General features: G+C 39.3%; 1 protein-coding gene across 1 annotated transcript in view; it reads right to left on the minus strand.

Moving 5' to 3' along the window:
* The window catches only part of ascc3 (activating signal cointegrator 1 complex subunit 3), a 141,740-nt gene extending 128,205 nt beyond the window's left edge, over positions 1-13,535 (minus strand). Inside the window, exons 1-4 of the mRNA XM_054621123.1 lie at positions 13,466-13,535; positions 12,509-12,643; positions 7,931-8,081; positions 866-1,443 (exon numbers count right to left, since the gene is read on the minus strand). Of these exons, the coding sequence (XP_054477098.1) occupies positions 866-1,443; positions 7,931-8,081; positions 12,509-12,598 (819 nt within the window). The 5' untranslated portion in view covers positions 12,599-12,643; positions 13,466-13,535. The remainder of the gene's footprint in view (positions 1-865; positions 1,444-7,930; positions 8,082-12,508; positions 12,644-13,465) is intronic.
* Between the last annotated feature and the right edge of the window lie 4,150 nt (positions 13,536-17,685).

Raw genomic sequence — 17,685 nt, forward strand, 5'->3', positions numbered from 1 at the left:
AAAGGTCAAGGACGGCTTGGTCTAAAAGCCAAGACATGATGAATCCAGCGTCTGGATCAAACCCAAAAGGCCTGCCGTTGAAGGTCAAGATTACCGAATCAATAGAGCCCCGAGATATTAAACGTACCATTAGGACAGGTCAAACTTCATGTCTGAGAAATACCATGTGGATAGTTGACTCTTCAAGTTCAAAATGATCCATGTGGTGCTTTACCAGGAGTTTATCAGACGACCAATTATCAGTTGAGAAGCCCGGATCAACAGCGAATAACAGCACGTCTAGAAACTCTTACAAACAGAGTCTGAGACAAAAATGACCTCACCGTTAACTGACTGGACTGGTAATAGAGAAGTGTGACGGAAACTGAGGGCTGAGCTTTGCTCTCAGTTCTGGTGTTTTCCACGGTGTCAGCTAAAGCAATACAACCTCCTCTACTGTAGTCCAGTTCGGCTGACAGACCTCTTCACAGCCCATCGGCAGATTTCAGAACCGAACTGAGAGCAGGAAGCACACTTTTAATTGCTCTATCTGTGTGGAAATCGGATGTTTTCACATCACAGATGATGAGCAAAGGCATTCAAACGGGAGTCTCACAGGGAAAACATGATACTTGACTTAGAGTGGAGCGTCTGCTCTGCAGGTGTGCTGGTCTTAATCAGTGAAATTAAATGTAACTGAATTGACTTGTTTCTATGTCAAACACCCTTGTAGTTGTGCTGATTCTGTGTCAGGAATCGTTTTAAGCTATTATGTTGTCAATTTTACACATAAACAGTTGCTGAGCCGCACTAAGCTTATTTTCCTAAGAACAATTTATCAGATACCGAATCTAATTATCAGATTATATTTCCCAGTGACACAAACCTCGTTCTGCAGCTCATCGTCGCTCTTGTGGGAGGCCAGCATTTCAAACAGGGAGGTGCACAGCTCCTCTGGGCTGGAGGAGATCATGTTGCCTCCGTCCAAATACTTCTCCACCTCTGTTCTAAGGATGGCTCCATCACCAGAGTTCAGAGCTCTTCCTGAGCTGGACCCCTCTTCCTCACCGGCGCTCTTTCTCCCACTCTGCTGGTTGTTGAGGAAGTTGATGAAGTCTAGACCCGTGTTCTCCTCATGGATGCCGGAGCAGGGCAGGTCCTCCAGAGGATCCAGTGCGTAGCAGTCATGCGAGAAGGCAATGTTGCGTCCAAAAGCGGAGCCCCGTTGGGGGTTGTGACGGGAGCTCAGGGTCTGGATGAAGTTCTCAACTCGGGAGTCTCCGAGTGGAGCCACCAGCCGAGCCACGCAGGCACAGGAGGCTTCGGCTGCAGATGACGGAAAGGGGCCGAACATCTGCTTGATGGCCCGGGTCTCCTCTGTGCCCACATGGTCTTTGTTGTGGAAGGTCTCAAACAGAAAGACAGCAGCACTTTCAATGGCTGCCTGACCATGTTCAGTCCCCACTGTAAAACAAAACACAACACGTTCACACTTTGATGTCATGATTGTAGTGATCTCTACAGCCAGAGGCACGTGTAGTGATTTGGGAGCCCTTGGCAAACCCACTAACCAGAAGGTTTGTATAACTCATATCTGTTAATTATTGGTGGGAAATCACCAATTACATTTACTCAAGTACTGAAGTTATTACAGTTTTCAGAATCAGAATCAGAATCAGCTTTATTGAATTTGACTCCGGTTACTTACGCTCAATAATACACAGAAACAGACAAATAAACAAAGAAATCAAGGAGGTCCAAGAAGAAAAAAGGATAAACATTAGCTTTATATTTTGAGGTAGTTGTATTTTTTATGAGTCTTTGGGTTGTATGCTGCTTTATACTTGGACTTAATTGTACTGACAATTAAGACCTATTTTTGTTATGACTGAAATGAGAAAAAGTAACATTTAAAAAAGCTATGACAAAATGCAGTACTCTTTTCGTCAACTAATTAAAGGAAGTATAATGTGAAAGACGTCAAATGGACAAATTAACTTATTGTTTCATTAGTTCAAAGTCTTGTTTAACGACGAACATGCATCTGTTCAATCATTACATTACATTACATTGCAGTCATTTAGCAGACGCTTACTGATTGTAAGTTGCTTTGGATAAAAGCGTCTGCTAAATGACTGTAATGTAATGTAATGTATCCAAAGCGACATAGGTATTCAAGAGAACTACTAGTCACCAGAAGTCATGAGTGCATCTCTTTTCTTAAACAAGCATCTAAAAGCATAAACCAGAGCAAAAGTATAGTGCAGAAGCAAGTTACTACGAAAACAATAAGTGCAACAAACTAATACGAATACAATAAGTGCTACGAGGAAGGCTCAGGGTAGTACTTCACACTGTAGCTCCTGATTAGTAAAAACAGCAAAACAGCATCCTGTTACCCAAAAATTAATCTTGTTAAGAAGTTAATCACCAGCTTGACCTTCTGCAAGACATTCAGTGACATTATGTCTCAGTCAGTAACGTTACAATCCACTGAGAATTGACAAGAAGCAGCAACAAAACAACTGAGATGATCTGTGAAAACATGCAGGCAGCACACCCACACATTTTAAAAGGTAAACCATGGTAACTATTGTTAGGTGGTGCGGATGTGGATGTTATGTTAAGGTTGCCTTGAGGCTTCTAGAACAAGTCAACAGTGACCATGACGATTGTAAACAACATATAGGGCAATCAAAAAGCTTAAAAGAGAAAAAATAATAGAATGCATGACAAAAATTACACTAAAATTTCATAGACGTATTCAGACCCCTTCAATTTTTCAAATACAATTTCCCACACAATCCATCAATCCAAAACAGTATCTAATTAATAAAATAATAAATCTGAACTATCACAATGAGAAAGTATTCAGACCCTTTGCTGTGCCCCACACTCATCGATCATCTTTCACATGTTTTTTGCACCTTAATTGGAGTCCGTCCACCTGTGGTAAATTCAATTGATTTGACACAATTTGGAAAGACACACCCCCTGTCTGTATTAGGTCTCACATCTGATATATCATATCAGAGTAAAAAAACAGAGCCATGAGGTTAAAGTAACTGTCTGCAGGCTACAGAAACATTTCTACACAGTGGCCTGGAGCTGGGCATATATACACATATATATAAATTATTTATTTATTTTTACAACTGATTTCCATTAGTCGTAATGAGACAGCAGTGCTGTTTTGCATGGTCGTTTAATCTGAGCTGTGCACTATGTATAGCTTCAGAGAAGAATCAGCAGCCTCTCCTCTGAGCAGTAAAGACTCCAACATGAGCTCACTGTTTAAGGTCCCTGCACCTTATTTAAATAATATTCCAAACAATTCATGCTTAACCAGATCTGCACTTAAAAAAAAAAAAAGGAATACAGAGTAATTGTCCAATTAGAGGAGAAAATGTCAGCGAGACAGAGGGAGAACAGAGTGAAGAACGTTGGAGAGGCAGAGGAAAGGCAAAACAGATGAAAGGGATTTAAACCAATTAAAAGAGTCTGAAAGAGCCAGACTCGTTGCTGCACGTAGCAGAGCAGAATGGCTGCTTTCATCCTCACCAGAATGTGCTCAACACTAACTTTTTATTTGGATCCAGCCACATTGTCTGAGGGCAGGTTCAACAGATAAAGCATTATTGGAACATCAACAACAACAAACCCTGTTCCTCTTGACTGGAGAATGAGGAGAAAATATACTGCCATAAATGGAGAGAAAAGCCATAAATCAGAATCATCACAGACTTTCATCAGAGAGCGCCATAATTGACTCATGAACTGCAGCTAACACTTGAAGTCGTAGAGGGAGGAATATAGCATGTACAGCATGCTGTCAAACACCTGTTTCTGGAGTCAATCTCAAAGATGACACTTCTAAAACCACACGAACACACACTTATCTCTGTATCCTTCCTGGACCTTAAATACATATTTATGAGCAAATGATATAGACGTGCAGTGTGCGCCAGTAGTAGCTGTACACCAATCCATTAAAACTATAAAGTAGAATATCTACTGACAGAGAAATATGCATTCCCTTGCCTCAGACCAGCTTTTCATCTGTTCCAGTTTTAAGCCTAACTTTGTTACCAAGTCCCATTAGTGACAGGAACTGTTGGCCCCTCGACAGCACAAAGGTACTGACAGCGCTCGCAGTGTTTACCTGAGGGGAACCGGAGGGTGGGAGCTACGCGTCCGTGTTAACAGCTGCAACCGCCGTATGAGAGCAGTGCAGAACAGCGACCATTAGCAAGCCAGGGGGGCACGCTCACATGCACTAACATGCACTAACTAAAGCATGTGCGGCCGGTCTGGCTATGTCACCAAAGCACAGAGAAGCCTGCATAACCACCTACACAGAGGGAGCGTAACATAGCTAATCGATCTGTTCAGAAAACCTACTGCTAGAAGTACTTCACTAAGGGCAGACTCTGATCATCCCTTACCTTTAAAACATAAGTCTCCATTTTAGTCAGTCCTGCAGATTAAAACTTATTTGCCAGAAAACAGGATTTTGACAGGAACATGAGGGAAACGGATTTTCAACTAGAAGGAAACAATAAATCTGTCCTGGTGCTGCGACTGAAATAAAACAACATAACCAGGTTTGTTTTCCTAAAACATAATGAAATGGCCGTGTAATATTTACACACACAGACATATAATCATATTATAGAGGATTCTACTTGTGCAGAACAGATGAAGGACTGCGCTGAATGACCACAAAAGTAGGAACATCCACATGGAGGCTTCAAAGGGTAGTCAACCAGAGCCTTGCCAGTGTAAAGTATGTGGAGGAATCAAAAGTTGCCTGAGAAGAGGCATTGAAAACACAACTCATGGTTGTGTTGTATGGGGCAAATACAAACACCCTGAGCCACCTATATCCTTACCTAACAACTAGCAGGTGCACTGTCTTCGTCTCTGTTGTGTCCGTCGGAAAGTCAAAATCCATTAAAAAAGATAGATGTCATCATTATTCAAAATTCACACCTTTTGTGTCAAAGGAAAAATCCATATTTGTTGGTGCAGCCTTTCAAAGAAGCAAGATATTCACTGAATTCAACAAAACGTGTATTGGATAAAAATCACAGCCCAACATTTCAATAGTGACGGGTAATAATAGATTTTGACAGAATTTTTACAACACTGTCTATCAAAATGACGGACAACGAGGAAGTCTAACACAACCGTTTAGCTTTGGCATATACTTGAATCTGATTGTCAACTCAACGACGTATTCAAAGAACGACCTCTGACGGTACATAAAAGGTAAAAACCTTCTCTTCAATCAGTACAGCTCAAGCTACTTAGCTACCTCTCCCTGAAGGACAACCGGTGCTGTGGTTGCTCCAGTCTCTGTAGTTATATTTATCGGAATAACAGTTTTAAACATCCCTCCTCACAAAAACAGACCTCTATTAAAGGAATTAGTTCATGTCAAGGCAGCTGTTTATCTTATCAACAATAATTATCCAGCAGCAGCACATGTTGTTGGGTTAAATGATTCTATTTCCCCTCTAACATATATTGGGATTAAAAAGGCATCACTTCCCAAGGAGGAGGTCATTTGGATGTTTTACTTTCCAGGAGGAAACACTAATGGATCCATCGTCTGAGAACCTCACGGATTGAATACAGTGGAATGTACCTCTATCTATTGGAGATTTACATCAAGTTATTTATGCCGTTTATCATGATCTGATGTTTGACTTTGACTATATATATATATTAGAAATCCTATCAATATTTTTGCATCTTCACATTTTTGACTTCATAAACAAAAACTTGTATTTCAAATTGAAATCTCTATATTGATTCGCAGAAGGCCACCCAGTGATGGAGCATGATTATCTATGGACCATCGGAAGGTGCGGCCTCTGTAATGTGTCTTACTATGATAGTTGATCTTGAAGAGGGCCTGAGGGCCAAAACATAATCTGAATAAAAGAGAAATGCATATGGAGCCACAGTGTGCAACATTTTTTCTAACTTCACCAACAATAATTGGTGATCTAACTTTTTTTATGTTTTATGAGTCAAGATGGCCCATCTGTTGTAGAGATTTGGGGAAACCAGGACGAAACTTCCAACAGCTTTCCACATAAACATGGTTCTTATAGGAATCACTGCAAAGGAACACAGAGAGTGTTCCCTCTGGAATAGCCGACATGGCTAACTGCACAGGGAACAACATCGGAAATGGCAAGACAAAGTGCTATAATGTAATTAATGAGGTACCTGTGCTTTTCCTTCTACTGCATGAAAAGTCAAAATATCTGCTGTGAAAAGCCTTTTTCGAGGAGCCATACCAATTTTTATTTAATTCCTTAAACTCTTAATCCAGATTACAGTATACTGTGCTGCAGGTGGACCGTTTTTTCTTGAAGAATTATCTTCTGTACTTCAGACGTCCACTTCTTCTACAATGACTGACTGGCAACTGTTCCAAGCTACAGAGCAGGGCTGTAGATGCATTTTGAAAGAAACTCATTGACTTCTTGTGCAGATTTGAGTTAGACCTCTCTGTTGGCATCCTGTGGCTAATTAAGAATCAAAACTCCACATTTTTAGACATGGAAATGAGTTGTTCATGTAGCATAATAAATGTTTTGTTTTTTCTTTGCAATCAGCCGTCAATGATTTTTTTTTCTTGGCACTTTGTAAGTTGCAGAAACGTCTGACTCACTCAAAACCCATAATCAGTGGAACATCATCAGAAGAATCCGAATTATGGCACTCCTATGGGTCAAATGTTGGGAACAGACATTGGATGCCAAGAGTGTGCACATAGACCAGACATAATAAGACCCCCATGATCCTTTAAAAAGATTCTACCCTTTAAATAAAGTGTTTTTTTAACGGACTGGGTTATAACATACTGTCCCTTTTATCAATGATTCATATCAGTTTTACTCACTAGTTTAATGGTAGAGAAACACTGGGACAATGTGACCTTGCTAGACACACCTTAGAGGATTAAAAAATAAGGAGATGAGGTCGTTTACACCCCAATTACCTCAATTACATATCTGAAAGTCAGTTTAAAGGTGAGTGAATCAGTATTGTCCATTGATTCAATTATGAGCCAGAAAAAAAGATCTGCACACCAAAAGACTTAAACATACATGTTGTAGTTTAACTGTTTGGTTTAAAGGGTCCGTTCACCGGAACTATGAAAAACACAAACCTTCTACCGCATAATAGATTTACATCGGCACACAGCAGCATCTGGGTCTCTCCCACAATCCTGCTGATAACTGAGCTAAAAGCTAACGTTACCAGAGGTTGCACTGACTGGCATTATGTGCGTTCAAACTATACTGTAATGTTGTCAAATGTAGTTTTTGGCGAGAAACTTGAATAAACAGTTGTTTGATGGTTCTGGGACGGTGCAAAAAAAAAAAAAAAAGGTGGTTTGTTCTTTGCTGTCAGCTATAGCTGTCGGTTCGACTTTTTAAAAATCTTGAATTTCTTATGTGTACATATATTATTAGTTATCAAATTGACAGTAAATTTAAATCAATTTATAACCTTAACTTGTTTGATTTTATTTCAAGACCTTTTAGGAATTCAAAGGATCTATGAGAACCCCATTTCTTTGGAGGAAAACATTTTGCTGCTGAAGTTTTCACATGCCATTTATCAAAACTGTGAGCACCACCAAATGTTATTACGTGAATTGTCTTTTTAGGTGGACCATTTATCAAAGCCAGACAAAAGAAGCTCTTCCTTATAAACTCCCAACCATTTCTAATTCCGATCCTACAAAGACACAAAACACTAACAGATCATTTCAGCGGCTGGTAAGTGTATCACATTTAGACAAGCAGTCTAAAAACAGAAAACGGCGGCCTGTTGTTCACAACAGTTTTTTTCATCAGTGAAACACAAATACATGAAAATAGATTGAAAGAAATGAAAATGGATTTGAGGCTGAGGAGTTAATTACCAATTTCCTTGGCTGCCAGAAGGAGGCTCTTCAGTTCCTGACTGGCAGCTTGCTGTTTAGCTTTGTCTTGATGCTCAGAGCAGAAATGGAAAATCTTCTGCCACGTCAGACCCTCTCTGGCAAACAGCTCCCGTCTCTTTAGTCGCTTGGTCTAGAGCAACAGAGAGAAACACAATTACGTTTCAAGAAGGAGAGCAGGAGCACTCACTGCTCTTATAACCTTGGAAAAGACTAATGTAGCCCAACAGTTTCCCAATGTATTGGTCAGATATTTTGCCATTGCAGGACGTGTTGCTGTTAGCGTGGTCGTTCACCGAGATGGTGTTGTTCATCTTACATATATCCTTTATATGATTCTTATTGTTCTTAAATTATTTTGATGAAACTCAAGAACCATACCAGGGTTTTTATCTTTGCTTGGCCCAATTCATTAATTAAATGTATTTATTTATAAGGACAAAGAACATCAACTTTTCCATAAAGCAAAGCTTCTGAACTCTGCAACCCTGTGGCTTTCTGTTAGAGAAAGGTCCTCCAGAGCCACAGAAGAAACTGTACAACAGTTTTTACAGGCTGAGTAGTACTCCCGGAGACCAGTACACTGACCTTAATGTGTAAAATTGGTGGAGTGCTCCTAATAAGCCCGTATAGAATCCTTTTAGAGAAAACACTGCAAGCCCCGTCATTTTGGTTAGAATTCCTCACAACAGAACCCAGAGACACCTGATGGGACTGAATCATTACGGGCTCCAAGGAATAAAAATTGGGTCTCATATGATTTGTGTTATTGTATTGATTTACTTCAAACAACTCCAAAGGAGAGAAATGCTTAGGGCTTGTGTCCATACAGCGTTTTTCTCGGGCAGAAAAGTGCTGGGTTGAACTTAAACTCGGCCCTTCATCAAAAAAGTGCTCTATAACAACAATATCTCAACAACATACTGTACATGTGTTGTTGTTGTTCATGTATAGCCTAAATGAGATGATAAATTATATGATAACATGATATCAGATCGGTGCATAGACTCACCGATACCTGATCCAACATTTTAGGCGTCATCAGAGGCATTTCTGATAATGGTATCGGTATAGCAACAACTCAGATACAGATACAGAATGATGCTATTTTGATAATATGCGTTCCACACCATAGTAACACATGCATCCTCAGTAGTTCTGTAGAAAAGTCAGTGTTAATGAAAGTAACTTTCTTTAAAGCTTCAGCTATCAGAGCAGTGGAGTATTAAATCTGAGCAGGTCTGACTCTGAGGTCAAGGGAAGCATTAACACAATGACTCCATTACAATCCGCATCTCCATGTCTTCCTAAACTAAGCATTTTAACACAAGCTCAGAGATAATCTCAGAGTGACTTCAGCCATCTTTTCCCTGGAGAAGCACTTTTCTGCTGAGAAGATTTAACTGGAGCTGAGCCAGGTAAAAGGAAATGGCTGAATACGGCTCCCAATTTCATTTCAAGTCCCAGGATGAGGCGACTTTGAAAAACAAATCACTGAGATGGAGTGAAAAGACATTTTGATTGGAAAAAGTTGGGATAAAAGACAAACGTATTAAAATGGCAAAAGCCAAATGTAAAAATTGATGAACGCAAACCTGTAAAAATGGACCCAACCCTGCAGAAACCCAGCCAAATATTGTCCATCGGCAAATAATGTCAAAAGTACAAGACACAGGATAGAAAACGGAACTGAAAGAGGAGATGGGTCAAACAGATACTGGCATTGAAAAGATAAGAGACAGCTTTTTATATTGTAAACAACATCAAAAGCTGTATAAAAGAATCGTTATCGGATCGAGATGTGAGAGATCTTGGATTGAGATGAGAGGCCAGTGAAGATTCACTGGTTTAAAAAATGCATCACCTTGTTATGCCAATAATAATTCAGAGAAAAATAAAGTCACAAACAGGTGTGCAGAATCTCTTTTCATGATCCCCTGCAGCTGATAATAAATTCAGTGTTGACACAGTTTGGTATGAGTCCAGCTCTATTTACACCACAGGCATCTAAGATTAGGAGTTGTTGCACTAGACATCTGTCATGTATTTGTCTGATATATTTTGATCACCAACAGCAGATATTTCATACACAAACTAACACCATTATGTTATTAATATATAGCATGAGAGGTGATCTGTGCTCTGTGTTGTTGATGGTCTGGGACACTCTCCAGTCATCGCTCACTACCTGCAGCAGCTAACTTTGTGTAGACAGGGATAGTGTTAATACTGCTAGTAGGTGACATTAGCCTCAATAATCTGTGTGTCATGTAGTTCTCTATAGAGCCGACAGATGCATTACCTATCAAGCAGTGACGTGTCATAAATAGTTTTGGACATACGAGAACAAGTGTCACACACACATATAAGTGTTGCCGTTTACCAGCACGTTTTCACATATAAATGATCGTGACATCGTGACGTTGTCGCTCCTCCTCCAGAGCTAAACATACTAAACGTCAGTCTTATCACATACACTGGTACGGTTTCTCACAGCGGATGTTGAAATTGTATCTTAAAGTGAAACAAAGTCTGGAGCACAGTCTACATCTGTGATATTCCATCCAAAGTAAAAACTTACTTTGGGGAGATGGAGAAGAGCCATACAGTACGCAAGATGTGTCATCGAAGATTTAAAAAAAAAATCTGTAACATCCATAATCACATTACTTGCTTGCTCACAGTGTTGGAAGAAAAACAACCTTCCAAAGATAGAACCCTCCAGTGAGTGTCAGAGCAGCACACATTTCTTGCTCTGGTAGAATATTTAGTGTGGTGAAACATGCTGACAAATTCATCTGACTTATTGATTTAGCTTTTTTTGAATATGGTTATACAATAAAGGGGCATTAATAACACAAATACAATCATGGTTATCTCAGCTTAAGCTAGAGGTGTCAACAATCATCAACTATTTACTTCCACAACAGTAATACTATTACTCTGCTTGTTGTGGATAGCATGATTTTAGCTAGTATCACCAAATGCACAATATTTACTGCCTGTATATGTGTCTGTTTCATTCAGGTGTGGTGCCACAGCAATCACAGGTATTCAGAATAATTGATTTCTTAGTATTGGCTAACACGTTGCCACAGCAGAAGCCACATTATTTTCTGTTGCTGGATTTCTTTAAAGCAGTTAGCTTATGTTACTATGTGAACAAAACATCCTGCATGTGTATCAGTTTTAAATATGGCATGGTTGGAACTGATTGTTTAAGGATAATGTCTGCAATACTAAAGGTTTTTATTATTGTCATAAAATTCCATGACAACCAACAATGAAAGTATGAACAAGTGATTTGTGTATCCAAACCCTGGTATGCCTCATTCTTCTGTGGCATAGCACAACATTGTTTTCCAAAAGGTATTTAAAACACACTATTGCACTGGGTGACATGTTACTTCATTACCATGAATGAGGTGTGTTTTGCCTCAATTCCACATACACCATCCTTGACACTACTGGACCATCACTAGGGGCTTGAGGGGTCTTTATACTCGGTCAGAATTAGGGTTGCAAACTTCAAGGTGGAATTTTCCTTGGGAATAAACAAGAATTTGTGGGGAAATCATGTGAATTTATGGAAAATAACAAGAATAAGATCGAAATATAGGTGTTATTTCCTCAGGCTGTATTAACCATGTCATATGCAGATAGAAACAAATATTTGACCATTTCATAAGCGTACATAAACTATTCATTTGCCAGATAAATCCATTAATTTGCAGAATGCATACAGTGTGAATGTGCACTTAATGAACTTGCAAGCAAGCAAGTTAACTAATGAGAAAAGGTACTTGTCAACAATGTGGGCTGTGTGAAAACGTAAGCGATTTTTCCAAATCATATATAAACTAGAATTTTGATAATTAATGAACGAATGGAAATAGATCCTCAATTAGCTCAATCAAGCCACATATTATCTGTACATGTGATAGAAAAGTGCTGCAGAATGCAGTGCAGTATACAATTCAAATTAAATGGACATACTTATAACCAAAACCTGCCACACAGTATTGCTGTATATGTGTACTTTCCTCCAAAATAATTAATTATAAAACCACTACAAACAATAGATTTGCTTCAGCGTAGGTTTGGTTAAGAACATGACATCATATAAGGTAAGGCAATAGAAATTTGTCAACTGAGATTTTAACATACCACGTTATGCCTTAAAAATCTCAACTTTGGCCCTTGGCTGACACTGCATGATGAGTTTTAGGGCAAAGTTAAGTAACAGGAAAGCGATGATTTGTGACACTTCCTATCATATATTTTCAAGATATCCTATTGGCATGAAGGTGCATAATAGTTAATGCAATCTATTTCATACACCTTTGGTCTTCTCCATTGACTTCTTACTAAAAAAAATGTAATTAAATTTCAGCACCACATCCAGTAGCTGTTAAATGGTGGAACAGAACACTCAAACATTAAAGTAGAGTTAAGAAACACTGACGATGTGAAGCTTAGATGTCACGCTACATTATTTAACTGAATTCAACGTTCTATTGTGACAATCCTCATTTCCAACCGTCCACCAGCTGGCCTCACCTTCAGATCATAGAGCTGTTCAGTGATGTCCTCCTTCTTGCTGACATTGGAGAAGGAGCGCAGAGCACCTGTGAGCCGAGGAGGAGACATAGTTCTCTGATGCTCTCTTCCATTCACCGGTTCCACAGCTTAGTTCTAGGGCAGACAGACGCATAGACACATATAATGGCCAGAACTTCCACGGCAGTATGGTTTCTACATGACATAACCTCTACATGACATAACCTCTATATGACATAACCTATCAACAGCACAGCAAGCTAGTGTTGCAATTCAAATCCACCCTGAACTCTAAAACAGGAGAGCTCTTAGTTTAAAGCAGCCTTTTCTAAACAAGAATCAACATAAAGGAGGACGTTTTGTGTAATCGCATACATGACCCCCCCCCCAAAAAAACAAACACCTAACAGCAGTTAACAATTGAGTGTAATAGCCGAAACGTCATCTACAAGGAAGTAACATTGTTTTGGTTGGAGAGTAACTGGAACATCTGTAATAAATGTCAAATAATTAGAGAAACAGAGACTGCTTGGTAGATAGGGTGTACGCCGAATTGAAGACAGGATAGTATCGACTCGTCCCAACACCATAAATCATTCAAAAACATAACGCCAGTATGTTACAAAACGGTGATGGTGTTGTGCAAGCTATTTCTGACGAACTCAGTGCATTCTCTCACACCAGAGCCAGTATGCTATGCCTTTATTGGTGTACAAACCACTCGTTTAATTACGCCACTATTACTAACTTTCAGCATTACAAAATACGCACTAACGTTGTGTGAGAGTCTGTGTTGCTAGCTAATGTTAGCTTGTCAGCCTGGCTGCCTCTGCCACCGCCGTGTTACTGTAGCTTTAGTTTTAGCACGAGGGGGAAAAAGTGTCAATAGCAAACGAATTGCAACAAATGAGCAGTCTGTTAGGGGATGAAAAACTTGACATTTCAGTGGCTAACTACCTCTCAAAGAGCCTCGTAGAATGGACTGTGAGTCGCGTGTGACTGGCCTACCGGCAGATGTCAACAGACGTCACGTGTAAATGAGGAACTATGGGTATTGTAGTTTGTGAGAAAAGCATTCGTATCTCAATCCAGACTAAATGACTACATTACCCAATTATACACAGGAGTGGTACATAACATAAGGTTTGCTTGTATTTTCGACCGGCGTACACCGAAACCAATTGAGGCGGGGTCGGTACGCCGGGGTACGGGGTACGCCCGCTGCTTGCTGGAACTGACCAAGTACCACCAAAACCGGAGTATAGCGTCTAAGTCTGCTCTTGGTTGTGGAGATTTTAGCTGCCCCTATATCCATTTGCCCAATCCTTTACGTATGCTGACGACAGCAGTATATACTCCATCAAAGGAACACAACAAATGCACAAAACATTGATCAGTTAAGTTTGAAGTAGTTTTAAGTTAAGTCAAAAGCTATCTATACAAGATTCACAGCATTAGCATAGCAGTAAACAACTATTGTTGATGTAAAGTAGAGTAATGTAGGGGCACTATATATATTTTCAGATTCCAAAACGGGACCCTGAAGTGTCCATGCACAAGCACACGCATGCACTAATATGCACTCACTTTTGGCTAACTTGGCACACCTTTGGCGCACTTGGGCACAGGGTGGATTTCAGAAGGAACGCATTGTTGTAGGTGGCTATATTAGAGGCCTGTGATAATTATGGCTCATCACATTCACAATATTCAGTATTTTCAGGGCGTTGCAACTGAGCTCCCGAGATACAAAATTGTTCAACTTCCATATGAGGAGGAACAACCAATCAGAGCTGGCAGATATATTTTCTTTCTTCTGTAAAAAAAAAAACTGTCTAGTCTGTGGTAAATTAATGGAGGAGAAGTTAATCATTTTAGTAAAAACCAAGTAGTACATTTATGGAATCCATTTATCTTTGTTAGTTTAGTCAGTGACGCTAACTGCTAAATTACTGCAACTGCATGGTCATCGTCATCACAGTGCGCAACATAAATATTACAATTAACTTTCATGAAGTGAAAACACACTGAAAGGGTTAACGTTATAAAACGAAAACCGCAGACTGGACAAAGCTGGGATTAACAACCTGCCAATCAAGAGGTAGCCCCGTCCTGAAGCATACCCTGCTTTATGGTCTATTTGACTCTAAATGGACCATCATTTACTAAATGAACATCATGCTCTATTGAAGAAGACTTGAAACTAGAGATTGAGACCATAAACTCATGTTTACAATGTTTACTGAGGGAATAAATCAAGCGAGAAGTAGAGTCATTTTCTGTCTCAGCACATTCAAACTGACGCTGATAATAACATGCACTATCCCTGCACAACACTGCTCTGTAAAACTGCTGACCACATGTATGGCTATGGTTTTGCAACTTTCATGAAAAACATCATAATTTTGAGGCCTCTGTCTTAATTTTGAACATACCCATCGCCAATATTCTAATCCATATTATCTACAAATGGGCAAATTTTAATTAAAGAGCAAAATGAATATCCTCAGCAGTACATCTTTACTGTCAGGACAAATGTTTCACTTCCCAATGAAATATTAAAATCCACTGTATTTTTTGCCATTTCCGCCACCAATATTATTATTTATTGTTTCTGTCCGACACATAGTAACATACCAGTCTACTACAGCCATGTTAACAACCCTGTGAGGCTGTAGGCACAGCGCAACTAAACGCTAATGTCAGCATGCTAATATGCTCACAGTGACAAAGCTAACAATCAGTCAGGCATAGGGATCGTAAGGTCCTCCTTCTTAGTTTATATGTTAACATTTGCTATTTAGCACTAAACAAAAAAAGTACAGCAGAGGCTGATGGGAATTGGAATGAATCAGCATGAAACCAAAATTTTTAAGAAACCAAATTTTTGGCCTGAAGGAAGAATCCCAAATATTAATTGGGCTTCATCATGGACACAAACACAACACGGCCCAAAGAAAGAAGAGAAATTGGTAAATTAGTGAAATTAGAGGTTAGCAGTGATCAGGCTAACAATAATCATTGTATCACTCGGACCACTCCAGTTAATGTTAGAATATTATATAATAAGTACCTGCTTGTTAAAATACCTACCGGGCCACAGGTTTGGCCCCATCAGCACCAGGACCTGAACTGATTAGTAGGCTGTAAATAGACAAATTGCTAACTTCCTAGGTTGTAACCCCCTTATTCCCTAACGTCACATATTGTTCCCTTGTAGCCTATGTAGGGCCTACTGTAGATCTACTGGTAGGCTACACCATAACTACACTGCGACTTAAGAATAATTACACTGTAGCCTTAGTTTCAGATTGTATTCTAAAGAGTTACTAATAATTTAAAAAAGCCTATTTGATCCAATCTCTCTGATGGTACTTCAATAAAGATCTGATGAAAATACCAAACTAATTCTAGGGGCCATTAGCAGATTTTCAGACCCCCGTCCTGTGTTCTATGATCTCTTTATTTTCAGTCCGCTTGTAAAGTTTATATTGTTTTATATAGAAGAAGAGGTGAATCGATTTCAGATTCTCAAAGGATGCTACATTTCTTTTTAATGTTGTACTGTGCCACACGCTGATGTGAAAAGCAGCCTGTGCATTCAATTAGACAAACTCATTGGAATTCATAACTCACCTACTGTGACTCCAACCTGAGAAGAAGGTGTCTCATCTGCTCTCTCACTTCATTTGCTTTATTCCTCTGTGTGGTTTGTCCTGTTGGCCAGGTCCCTCCCCAAACACACAAACACACACAGACACACACACACACACACACACACACACACACACACACACACACACACACACACACACACACACACACACAGACACACACACACACAGACAGACACAAACACACTCATCTTCATGCACTGTATGCATGAGTTGTGTCCACTGAACTCTGGCTATGCCGCAAGTGAGCTCTGTGAGAGTGAGAGAATGATTCACTCTCATTTTGTCTCTCTCTCTCCCTCTCTATCCCCTACACACACACACACACACACACACACACAACGACAACACACATACACATGTCCCGGAGCCCACACTAAAGGGCACGACTTGTAGAATACAATGTATCAGTTTGAGTTTTATTTATGTGAATTTCTCATGTTTGACTTGTCGTCCCTGATATTGTTGCATCTAACATAAACCACATTCCAAGTGAATATCCAGTGGATGACATTACCACGGGCAAAGACAAAGTAATATGAACCAAACTGCAAGGAAAACCACTAGGTCTATGAGGCAGACAGATTTTATGTAAACAGAAACACAGAAGCTACAATGCTCAGCAGTAAGGGGTTAAACAAAAGGAAACAAAAGGACAATAATTGTGTTAAAAAAAAACTAATGAGAAAGGTTTCACTATATTTACATGTTATTATGCTGACAATTTTGTTTACCTATAATGTTTATAGTTTATTCTGTAATGATTCACATTTGTATCTGATCAGGAGCTTACATTGTCATTAGTCACCATGAAATACCTTTTTCTGGGGGTTGTTGCAAATTGTAAACTTTATGTGCAAGAAAATATTGGCATCTGTCCAATAGTTATTGAGATATTTCACTAACTAACACAATCAGAATGTTATGGTGGCTCTGGAGGTAAAGGGGAGACTACCCTGGTGAATAAGGTAAAAAAATAATAGGTGAAATGTTCTCAGTTCATTATTAACTTTAAGATAATTATAATTTATTACACATTTTCTGAGAATGTTATGTTTAAATGTGCCAATTAGACATCTAATCAAATTTGCTAATTTGCATACATTTCCAGAACAGAAATCTGAACATTGGTCAAGGGTTAGGGGTTTTTACAGAGGGGATGTACCATTTTTATATCACGCCATTAATCAGTTTTCTCTCAATTTTTTTGTAATAAAATATTGTATAACTCGGGGAAATGTTAGATATATGTACAAACCTTTCAGTAAAAACCTTCAGAATGTAGATAGGTATGTAGGTAATAGTAAAAAAAACAAAACACCTAAATGTATATTTTGAATGTTATCAAAGCAGAAAAGCCTAATTTCTTGCAAACTTGCAGTGTCACTAAAACCACACCGCTAGCATGGCCAAAAACATATTCAGCATAAAAGCACAGGAAAACAACACACAACTTTGTCTTCACTGTGATCATTGCCTCAATCTCCAACCACAGCTCATAGT

This window comes from Anoplopoma fimbria, chromosome 20 (genome assembly GCF_027596085.1).
Source record: "Anoplopoma fimbria isolate UVic2021 breed Golden Eagle Sablefish chromosome 20, Afim_UVic_2022, whole genome shotgun sequence".
Lineage (NCBI taxonomy): Eukaryota > Metazoa > Chordata > Actinopteri > Perciformes > Anoplopomatidae > Anoplopoma > Anoplopoma fimbria.